This window comes from Balaenoptera ricei, chromosome 19 (genome assembly GCF_028023285.1).
Source record: "Balaenoptera ricei isolate mBalRic1 chromosome 19, mBalRic1.hap2, whole genome shotgun sequence".
Taxonomy (NCBI): Eukaryota; Metazoa; Chordata; class Mammalia; order Artiodactyla; family Balaenopteridae; genus Balaenoptera; species Balaenoptera ricei.
The window spans coordinates 7,012,813-7,024,910 of NC_082657.1; the positions used below are offsets into that span (position 1 = coordinate 7,012,813).

The 12,098-nt window shown below is 49.5% G+C and overlaps 1 protein-coding gene across 3 annotated transcripts in view; it reads right to left on the reverse strand.

Annotated features, from left to right (window-relative positions):
• AP2A1 (adaptor related protein complex 2 subunit alpha 1) overlaps window positions 1-7,084 on the reverse strand; it is a 37,236-nt gene extending 30,152 nt beyond the window's left edge. For 2 of the 3 annotated variants that reach the window (XM_059905103.1, XM_059905102.1), the window contains exon 1: window positions 6,854-7,083. In XM_059905103.1, coding sequence (XP_059761086.1) covers window positions 6,854-6,920 — 67 coding nt within the window. In that variant the 5' untranslated portion in view covers window positions 6,921-7,083. Of the gene's footprint in view, window positions 1-6,853 lie in introns of all 3 variants that reach the window. The other variant, XM_059905101.1, reaches the window with a different exon arrangement.
• Window positions 7,085-12,098: the final 5,014 nt, after the last annotated feature.

A 12,098-nucleotide genomic window follows, 5' to 3' on the forward strand; every position in this document is an offset into this window, starting at 1 on the left:
CTGGCTGGCACCTCACTGCAAGACCCTTCACTGCCTTCCAGACAAGTACTGTTTACAATACAAAGCAACAAAAGTTCCTCTCTACTAGGATGTGCTCTGATGTCTCCCACACAAGTCCCAACAGCCCTGAGTCCTCAAAGAGGGTTCTGGGAGATAATGCTTGTTGACTCTGGACCCCTATAAAGTTCAGAACATGTTGGCCCACGCGGTCCACCACCGGAGCCACTGGCCACATGTGGCCACTGGACATTTGAAAACTGGCTGGTGCTACTGAGGGACTGAATTCCTAATTTTATTTAAGTGTAATAAGTTAAAAATTAAAAACCAATCCTCCACTCAGTCACTGGAAAAGTATGTTTGGAACGACCTGGACCCTTTGTGAATCTTCTTTTTTAACCATAAGTTTTATGAACTCTTAAGACAGAGAAAATATTTCCAAAGAAACTGTAGCCTCCGAGTTGAGAAAGGAACATAAACTGTCTTGTTAATCATTGAAAAAATATCGATTACACATTCAGATAATATTTGGGGCATACTGGGGTAAAGGAAATAAATCATATTAAAGTTAATTTCCCTGGTTTTACTTTTATAATGTGACTACTGGAAAATTTAAATGTACATATGTGGATAGACCTAGAGATTATCATATTAAGTGAAGTAACAAATATCACATGAGAAAGACAAATATCATATGATATCACTTATCTGTGGAATCTAAAAAAAAGATACAAATAAACTGACTTACAAAACAGAAATAGACTCACGGACACAGAAAATAAACTTATGGTTACCAAAGGGGAAACTGCAGGGGTGGGGGGGAGGGGGGTAGATAAATTTGGAGTTTGAGATTAACATACACACACTACTATACATAAAAGAGATAAACAACAAGGATCTACTGTATAGCACAGGGAACTATACTCAATATCTTGCAATAACCTCGAATGGAAAAGAACCTGAAAAAGGATATATATACACACGTATATGTATTCAATATATATATGTATAACGGAATCACTTTGCTGTATACTTGAAACTAACATAACACGGTAAATTAACTGTACCTCAATTCTAAAAAAACGTACGTATGTGGATCGCCGCATGACAACCCTGGGTTGGATGTTATCAAAGTTGTCAACATCTCTGAGAGAAAATATTCTCCTTGAGCAACCAAGTCACACCCTGTCATTCCCCTGCTTGAACGGAGCTGCAAAGACCTCCCTGAGCTCTGTAAGCCCTCGGCTTCTGGCTGGGAATGCCAGCTCCCCAAGGGCAGGGGTGGGTGGCTGCGTTCCGTGTAGCATCCTGACACAGGGTCCAGAGCAGTCCTGACGCAGGGGAGGTGCTGAATGCGATTGTGGACCGAGGTCACAGATGACACACAGGTAGAAAGGGATGCGGCTCAGGCCTGGATCTGTCAGTTGCCAGCATCTGGATGTCACTCATAACCTAAAGCTGGTTCCTTTAAGTGCCCTGGGCAGGGGCGCTGTCCCCAACGGCACACTGATGTTGGAGCACCACCAACGTGGGACTCATTCCTTCTCTCTCCACAGCGGCCAGAGGGATTCTGTGAAAACCTGAGTCAAATCCTGTCCCTTCTCTGCACTGACTCTCTCCCTGGCTTCCATCTGGCTCAGTGTAAAAACAAGTCGTCACTGGATCCACTAGTTCCCTCTCTGACCACAACTCCCACCCTCTCCCCGCATTCCTCCTATACCTCAAGCACAGTCCTGCCTCAGGGCCTTTGCACAGGCTGTCTGCGCTGCCAAAAATGTCTTCTCCCAGATTCTGCAGGCCAGTTCACCCACCCAATTTTTCTTTGCTCCAATGTCACCTTCTCAGTGAGAGACGCTCCGAGCAGCCTATATAAGAGCGCCATCCCTACACCCCTACACCCCTTCCCTGCTTTATTTCCTCCCAACACTCACTGCTACCTGTCTGAACACCTGAACACTATATATTTACCTGTATACTGGTCCATCTCCCCCCTAGAATGTGAGCACCATTGGGAGGGGACTTTTGCTCACTGTTTTAGTCTCATCACCTAGAAAGTGTCTGGCACTCAGTCAGTGCTCAGTAAAGACTGATTTGCCCATTCATTCATCCATTCAATCAGCAAACACCTCCCAAGGACTCTTGTGGGCCAGGCCCTGCAGAAAGTGGAACTGGGGACCTGGGGAGGGATCAGACCAGGGCCTGTGCTCCAGGGGCTCGGGGAGATGCCACAAACAGAATGGGTCACAGTTTGGAGTGGGATGTGCCCTCATGGAGAGCTCGGGGCACTGTGGCAGCCCAGCAACCCCCTTCCCATTCATTCACTCACACTGTCCTCGGGCTTGGGGGGAGCTGGGCCCTAGAGAGGAGGCAACCCCAGCTCCTGCCTTAGGGAGCTCCCAGTCAGATAAGTGTCTGGGAGGCTGACTCCCCTCCAGACAGGACAGGACTACGCCCTCAGGCTGGGCCCAGCCTCACCTCTCCCTTTCTTATCTGCAGAATTTGCCCTTCCTGGCTCTCCTTCTCAAAGCCTGCCTTTCATCTCCTTCTAGTTCCTTCCCCCTGAACTCCACTATGCCCTTCAGATCCTCCAGCAGGATGGCTCCACACTCCTCCCCGTCCTCCACCTGCTCAGCTCCGAGCGCGGCCTCATCCATGTCCCTCATCCCTTCTTTTGCCCTCACTCCAGCTTGAAACCCTCTCCGGTGCTCTCGGGACAAACACCAGCCTGGCCTCTGCCCACCTCCCCAATGTCAGATCCCACCCCTCTCTGCACCAGCCACATAGGCCTTAGCACAGAGTCTCGACGGGGCCTCAGGACCTTTGCACTTGCTGTTCCTCTGCCTTCACAGCTCTTCTCCCCTTCCCTTGGCCTGGCTAACCCCTCCCCATTGTCTGGGCAACGCAAGCAGACAGAGCCCCCGTCCTCTCATCATCGTGGCTCTCTCCCTCACTGGACTTAGGACAGCTACAATTTTTTTCCACTTTAAAAAAAACTTGATGCAAACAAGAAAGGAGCCAGGATAGGGCTTTTAAACAAGCAGATCTAATTTTGAAAGTAAATTTCAGGTAATTTTCTGGGGGGCAACAAAACATACCTCCCTGAATGTCTTGTAATATATTTATATCTGATTTTAGGTTTCTTCCTCAATTTAGGTAAAGAAAATAAAATTAATATATCATCTAACAGTGGCATATATGAAATAGATAAACAACCAGGATTTGCACAGGAAACTGTATTCAACATCCTGTAATAAACCATGATGGAAAAGAATGACAAAAAATATATATATATATGTATAACGGAATCACTTTGCTGTACACCTGAAACTAACACAATATTGTAAATCAACTATACTTCAATTTAAGAAAAAAATTGAGATACAATTCACATACCACACAGCTCATCATTTGATAGTACGATTCTGTGGTCTTTAGCAGATCCAGTGTGGTTCAGCTATCACCACCATCTAATTCCAGAACATTCTCATTACCCCCCAAAGAAACCCTGTTCTCATTAGCAGTCACTCCACATTCCACCACCCCCTAGCCCTAGGCAACCACTCAACTACTTTCTGTTTCTCTGGATTTGCCTATTCTGGACATCTCATAGAAATGGAATCCTACAATACGTAGCCTTTTGTGTCTGTCTTCTTTCACTTAAAATGATGTTTTCGAGCTTCATCCGTGTTGTAGCCTCTACGGTACTTCACTCCTTTTTTTTTTTTTAATTATTTATTTATTTATTTTTGGCTGTGTTGGGTCGTTGCTGTGCGTGGGCTTTCTCTAGTTGCGGCGAGTGGGGTCTACTCTTTCATTATGGTGTGCAGGCTTCTCATTGCAGTGGCTTCTCTTGTTGCGGAGCACGGGCTCTAGATGCACAGGCTTCAGTAGTTGTGGCACGGGGGCTCAGTAGTTGTGGCTCACGGGCTTAGTTGCTCCACGGCATGTGGGATCTTCCCAGATCAGGGATCGAACCCAAGTCCCCTGCATTGGCAGGCAGATTCTTAACCACTGCACCACCAGGGAAGTCCCTTCATGCCTTTTCAATGGCTGAATACTATTCCATCGTATGGGTGTCCACACTGTGTTTCTCCATCTATCCACTGGCAGACATTTGGGTTTGTTTCCGCTCTTTGGCTATCTATCATGAATGCTGCTGTATGAACATCCGTATACAAGTGCTTGGGAGATGGACAGCTGCAATTTTTATGCAGCACCTGTCTCCCTGAGAGGCTGGGAGTTTCATGGGGGTACAGACAAGTCTATCCTATTTACCACTGTTTCCCCAGTGCCCATGATAAGGCTTGAAACATACCAGTCATTCAACCTACACTTGATGAGAAAACCAAGGACAAGGGGAAGCCCTGATTCTCCAGCCCTGGTTCATTTGGCTAAACTACTTCCACTGCCCCCAAGTTGGAGCCTCCCCTCCGTCCTCTGGCTTCCTTCTGGGGTCCTGCAGTGACGCCCACTTGTTTTCTCTTTCCTGCCCTGTCCCCATCATCCAATCCCTTTGCAGATCCTTCAAAATCTATCTCCAACCAAACACTTCTCATCGCTTCCTTCTCACCCTAGTCGAGCCAACACCATCTCTCACTGGGATGCCTGTAATGGCCCTCTAATTCCTTCCCTGTTTCTGTTCGTACCTCCTTGGTTCTGTTCTCTTCCCAGCAGCCAGAGGAACTATTTTAATACATCAATCAGCTCCTGTCCCTCCTGTGCTCAAAACCTTCCCGCTGCTCTTGCTTCACTCAGAGAAAGGCCAAAGTGCTCCTAGTGGCCCACAAAGCCCTGTCCCCTCTCTGTCCTTATCTCCCACCACTCTCCCTCCCTCCCTCTCTTGGCTACAGCCACACAAGCCCCCTCGCATTTATCTGAACCCACACCAAGCGTGCTACAACCTCAGGACCTTTGAATGCACCATTCTCCTGCCTGGACCCCTCTTTCCTCCAAAATCTGCAGGGCTCGATCCCTCTCAATCCTGGTCCCTCCCCTCCCCCACTTGCCTGCCTTATTTTTCTTCACAGCACTAGTCATCGTCTGACCCTGCGGTTCTCTGTGTTTACTTGTTAATCTCCCTCCTGGCATGGGTGCTCCCAGGGGCAGGAATTTTTGTTCACTGTTATAGCCCCAGTCTCCAGAACAGCGTCTGGCACACTGGAGTGATCAAAAAGCTTTTGTCAAATGAATAAACAAACGAACGAACCTTCAGAGGCAAGATGTTCTGATCAATGGGAGTCAGCCGACAAGAAAAGGGAGCCTCCAAGAGGTTGAATGACTTGCCAAGGGTCACAAGGTAGGTGTCAGAGGCAATGCCCACCTGCTGCTAACAGCTGGCCCCCACAACCCACAAATCCTCAAAGCTCCACCCCTTTCATAACAGACTTAACCTCTCTCCACCACTTGAGACCCAACAGTTTCCACCCCTCTTGCTCGCTGAGCACCTATTACATGCCAGATCCTTCCATACCTACTAAATTCTAAAATCATCACTGGGCACCCAGCAGAGGCCGCTCCTCAGATCCGTCCAAATAACAAAAACAGCAGTCAGGCTATCTAGTGCCTGGAGCGTGTGAAAGGCCTCACTCACATTCGGTATCATAACAACCCCATCAGGAAGGTGTGATCAGCAGTCCCTCCTGACAGATGAGGAAACTGAGAGGCGAAGTCTCTCATTCAAGGTCACACGGCTAGGGAGTGAGAGCGCTCAGACTCAAACCCAAGTCTGGCTGACCCCAAAGCCCGTGCGGACGCAGCCTGTGAAGCTTTTGGCAGCTCCAAACACCAACACCCGCTCGCAGGAGCTGGGAGCTGACTTGGCGCCAGGCCTCCCACAGTCACGACCATTCTTCCTGCTGGTGATGGCTGCCCCCATGTTGATGTGGTCAGAGGGGAGAGCGCTCCAGATTCAGGGCTGTCCTGCTCCCTGACCCATGACCCCTCTCTGGGGCCAGGCTTCCCCCACCCCCCAGCTTTCCAGATCTCTTCCCCACAAATTCCTAAGGCCCCCTGGCCCCTTCTTTGAGATCTGAGCTCTCCCCATTCTGGCACATCCCCCAAGACCCCGCGTTATAATGTCCTCTCCTTTGCAGGCCCCCCAGCTCCCTATTTCAGGTTCTCCCAAGACTCTCCACCTGCAGCGCCTCTCCTCTGTGCTCCTCTCAGTACCCCCTCTAGCCCCTTCTCCACTGCCCTCCATGTCTCCTAAGCAATCCTCCATCCTGGAGCCCCTCTATCCCTCACCAGGGGCCCACTACAGTCCCCCACCTTCCCGTCTCTCCTCCCCAAACCCCTGGGACTTTCTATCATTCTCAAGTCCTCCCTATGAACTAGCTGGGAGCCTCGGTAACCTACCTAGCCCCTTCCCCTCTATGACACCCCCTCACCCAGGCCCTCAAGCCCAGTCCCTTTAGGCTTCCTGTGTTTCACGTCCTCCCAGTCCTCTCTGGCCTCCTCCCACTTTATCTCTCCACAGGGTACCCCCACCCACCCACCCATGCACCCTTTTCCCTTTCTATCTACATCAGGGATTTCTCTAACCCCATCTCTAACACGATCCCCCAACCTTTCTTCCATTCCCAGGGACAACTCTATGCCCCATCCCCGGGACTTTACTAGCCTCCTCTCTCTTAAGACCCTCCCGGACGCCTCTAGCCACTCCGTGTCGTCACCTCAAGAGGCACACTATGACACTCTAAGCCCTCCCATCCCCCCCACCCTAAAGTACCCCCAGGGCCTCTCTATCCTCTCACTCTAAGACCGCAATGGATTTCTATCCCCTGGGCCCTTCTGTAACCCCCGAACCCCTCAATCCCACGCTCCCCCTCGCCCGGTGTCCCCCCGGCCGCGCTCTCACAGTTCCGGATGTCGGAGATGAACACGGCGAGCCCCCGCATCCCATCGCCCTTGGACACGGCCGGCATGATGGCGGTGGTGTCGGCTCCAGGCCTGGCCGGGCAGGGCACAGCACAGCGGGGGCTGGCAGGCGGGGACCGGGAGGGAAGGACCCCAGACGGCGCCGAGGAGCCGAGCCGGCCAAGAGGGGAGGGCGGGCTGGCGAGCGGGCTGGCAGGCAGGCGGGCTGGCAGGCCGCGGCTCCGCCCCCGGCCCCTCCCCTCCCCTCCGCCATCCTGAGCTCTCAGCCGCCTATTGGCTTGGATTACTGCCGCTCAGACTCGGGCTCATCCCCACTCCCTCTCTCATTGGTCCCTGGACAAAGGCACGCCGCTACGATTGGCCCAGAGCCCGGCTATTTCCGTTCGGGTGGGGGTGGGGGCGTTGCCTGAGAGACGGGCGGAGTTCGGATACGTACAGTGGGACCGCCCCCTCCGCTCGGCCGGCTCCGATACTGATTGGATCCGGTCGCTCTCTTAGAAGGGAGGGATTGACGTGAAGGAAGGAGGGGGAGCGGGCTCGAGCAGGCGGGACTTACGTTGATTGAGGCCCATGGGCGGGTAGACCGCCCCCGCAGGCGTCGCGGATTCGCCGGGCCGGTCCTACTCCCATCCCCGATTGGGCTGTTGTGGGGGCGGGAGGAGGGCGACGATCCGTAGAGAAGGAAGGAGCAGGGGGTTGTCCGTCGGCTGGGCTAGGATAGGCGGAGTGGCGCCTGCAATTCCTTGCTGCAGAGAAGGGGTTGGGAGGGGCAGGAGAGCGTGAGGTATTTACTGCGCAAGCGTCTTTCTGTTCCCCTTTCTCTCTTTCCTTCACCCCCGACTCCTTAAATCTTCTTCCAGGAAGACATCCCTTCCCCCATCCCCTCCCTTCTCTAGAGGCCAAGATGTTGGGACCTAACTTGTCCGGAGACCAAGTATCCCAGAGGGGAGGACCCAGTAATTCAAGTCTGTTCCCATTAAGCAGAGGTTAAAACTGAGGTCCAAAGAGGACCCGAATGACATGCCCAAGGTCACACAGCTCAGAAGTGGTAGAGCCTGGATGTAAACTATATTTTGGCTTTTAACCACTTTTCAATGAACAATGGCTTTTTTTTTTTTTTCAACCGTAACACCATTAAACAGATATCGAATAAAAAATTGGGCTTGGAGCTCCTCCTGAACAAGAAGGAGACCTGGTACTGAATGAAGAACGTTGGTTAAAGGGAAGGAATCGGTGAATCCGCTTTGTTTCGCCCAACCACTACCCCTTGGCGCCCCAGAGACGTTTGGGTGACTGGCTTTGGGGAAGGCAAAGCCTCCGGAACTCCAACGACCAGGGCTAAAAAGAAATTTGGGGCAAAAGGAACGGGGAGAGTCCTTCTGTCACCTCGAGGAACTAAGCCCCACCCGCCAGCCTTTTCCAATCTCAGAAGCCTAGTATTTTTGGAATGAGCCTTGGGGGAGTGTCACGGGTGCTGGGAACATCCACTCTGAATCCTGGGGGTATGGATAACACCATTAAAAATATATATATTAGTAGTGGGGTTGGTACTAGTCTGCTTTTCAAGGGATGCAAAGAGAGACATCCAGAGTCTGAAGAACAGGAAAATTCTGTCCCTAAGGAAGAGGGAAAAGCGACCCTCTTCCCAGCTTTAACTATCCACCTCCCTCTCACCCACCACCTTTAACCCTTCACCCAGAGCCCACCAGGAGCCAGATAGAGTAAACTCTGGGTTTTTGTTGTGGGGTGAAAGATGTCCTGATTCTAAGTCCTGTCATGGGTAGGTGGGGGAACTCAGTCCTCTCCCAACCCCCTCTAGAGTTCATAAATTAGCCAAAAGTTAATTTTTAAGACTGGCTGTAAAGCAAAGGCATTCCGGGCACACATGAGGAGTCAGATTGGGAAGAGCCACCCTAACCTGAAAAACCCCGAGACTGTCCCATCCTGCGTGGGGGGTGGATGTGGCGCCACCCACAGGAGCTCATGGACTCATCCCTGCCCAGTTAGAGCAGCACTTTCCAGAAGATGTACAGTGGGAGCCACAAATACAGTTTTCAGTATACTCCTGCCACGTTAAAAAGAAAAAAAAAGTAAACAGAAAAGGTGAAATGAATTTTAATAATATATTTCGTTTAACCCCGTATACCCAAATATTATCATTTCAACATAGTTGACATTCTTATCTTCCTAAGTCTTTGAAATCTGGTGTTTATACATATAGCACAGCTCAGCTGAGACATGCCACGTCACAAGCGCTCAGCAGCCACAAGGCCATTATTGGAAAGATAAAATTACAGGACCGGATTTGAGTAAGACCATTCTGGGGTTCAGGGGCTGAGGAGGTGACCCATTGCTAAGTTTTAAGACCAGGTCATGAACAAGTTCATATATGGGGGTACAGATGAGGCTTAGACAAGTCCTTTTTGGTTTCAAGATGGAGCGTTGGGACTTACCTGGTGGCTCAGTGGTTAAGAATCTGCCTGCCAATGCAGGGGACACGGGTTCGAGCCCTGGTCCGGGAAGATCCCACATGCCGCGGAGCAACTAAGCCCATGCGCCACAACTACTGAGCCTGTGCTCTAGAACCCACGGGCCACAACTACTGAGCCCGCGTGCCACAACTACTGAAGCCTGCGCACCTAGAGCCCGTGCTCCACAGCGTGGGAAGCCACCGCAGTGAGAAGCCCGCGCAGTGCAATGAAGAGTAGCCCCCACTAGAGAAAGCCCGCACACAGCAACGAAGACCCAACACAGCCAAAAAAATAAAAATCAAATCAAATCTTTAAAAAAAAAAAAAAAAAGATGGAGCATTAAGAGGGAACCCCAGGAGCTCCTCGAATTGCTCAGGGGTTGAACCACAATAGCTTTTAAGATTTTGACCTGAACAAATTAACTCCTGATTTTCTCCAGAAAAACTGGACTCATCCCCAGTCTTCCCATTTTGGCAGCTGGGCCCGCCATCAATCACCCAGGCACTCTTGCCAGGACAGACCCCCTCCTGTCCTTCACCCCAAACCAAAGCCAGAACACACCCCAAAGCCGGTCACCTCCTCCCATCACCACTGCCTCACCTGGTGCAGGCCACCATCACCATCATCTTTTGCCTGGAACCTTGTAGTGACATCCCTGGCCATTCTCCCTGCTTCCATCCTGGCCACTCAGGGTGCTTTTTGCAACATCAGTCAGCTGTGTCCTTCCGCAGCTTAAATGCACCAGACACACTGGCCTCCTCTTGGCCATTAAGACCCTCCAGACTCATTCCTGCCCCCTGCCCACCTCAGCTTTCCCCATGGCTGGCTCATCCTTCAGGTCTCAATGCAATGTCCCCTCTTAGGAGAGAACTTCTGGATTTAGGGATTTAAAGTGACCTCTCGGGACTTCCCTGGCGGTCCAGTGATTAAGATTCTGTGCTTTCACCCCAAGGGGCATGGGTTCAATCCCTGGTCAGGGAACTAAAATCCCACATGCCGTGCATCGTGGCCAATAAATAAAGAAATAAAGAAATAAAGTGACCTATCCGTGTCGTACTTGAACACGTTATCCAGTATTAAAAAAAAAAAAAATGTGTTACAGCAATCGCACTCCTGGGCATACATCTGGGAAAGACGAAACTCTAATTTGAAAAGATACACGCACCCCAACGTTCATAGCAGCACTATTTACAATAGCCAAGACATGGAAGCAACCTAAATGTCCATCAACAGATGAATGGCTAAGGAAGATGAGGTACATATATACAATGGAATACTGCTCAGCCATGAAAAAGAATGAAATAATGCCATTTGCAGCAACATGGATGGACCTAGAGATTACTACACTAAGTGAAGTAAGTCAGAGAAAGACAAATATAATGTGATATCACTTATATGGGGAATCTAAAAAAATGATACAAAGAACTTACAAAATAGACTCACAGACATAGAAAACAAACTTATGGTTACCAAAGGGGAAGGGGGGAGGGATAAATTGGGAATTTGAAATTAACAGATACACACTACTTTACATAAAATAGATAAACAACAAGGACCTACTATATAGTACAGGGAACTATATTCACTATCTTGTAATAACCTAGAATGGAAAAGAATCTGAAAAAGAATATATATACACATATACATATATATATATATATATAACTGAATTACTTTGCTGTATACCTGAAACATTGTAAATCAACTATACTTCAATTAAAAAAAATTTCAAGGGACTTCCCTGGTGGTCCAGTGGTTTAGACTCTGCACTCCCAATGCAGAGGGCTTGGATTCAAACCCTGGTTGTGGAACTAAGATCCCACATGCCACGCGGCGCAGCCAAAAAATAAAAACAAAAAAAAATTTTTTTAATGTGTTATAGAAATTTTCAAATATACCCCTGCAAAGCAGAAGAGTATAATGCACCCCCATAAACCCAGCTCCAACAGTTATCAACATATGACCTTTATTCTTTCATTTATGATCCCCTGCATTTGACTTCCCTACCCCCTACTGGATTATTTTAAAGCAAGCCCCCCCCCATGATATCATTTCATCCCCATCACCCAGTTTCTTCTCCAACATTTCACAATGAAAATTTCTAAATATTCAGAAAGTTGAAACAACTGTACAGCAAACACCCATATACCCCATCGCCCCAATGCTGGCATTAACATTTTACTCCACTCGCTTTATCACAGGTCCATCTGGCCTTCCCTTCCTCCATCCATCAATCCATCATGTGTTTTTTTTTTTTTAATTTTTAAAAAATTTATTTATTTTATTTGGTTGCGCTGGGTCTCAGTTGCAGCAGGTGGGCTCCTTAGTTGTGGCTTGCAGGCTCCTTAGTTGCAGCACGTGAACTCTTAGTTGCAGCATGCATGCAGGATCTAGTTTCCCGACCAGGGATCGAACCCAAGCCCCCTGCATTGGGAGCGCAGGAGTCTCTTTTTTTTTTTTTCAAGTTATCCTAATTTATTTATTTCTTTATTTTAATTTTATTTATTTATTTATGGCTGCGTTGGGTCTTTGTTGCTGCACACGGGCTTTCTCTAGTTGCGGCAAGCAGGGGCTACTCTTCGTTGCCGTGCACGGGCTTCTCACTGCGGTGGCTTCTCTTGTTGTGGAGCACAGGCTCTAGGCGAGTGGACTCAGTAGTTGTGGTTGCGGGCTCTAGAGCACAGGCTCAGTAGCTATGGCCCACGGGCTTAGTTGCTCCGCAGTGTGTGGGATCTTCCCGACCAGGGCTTGAAC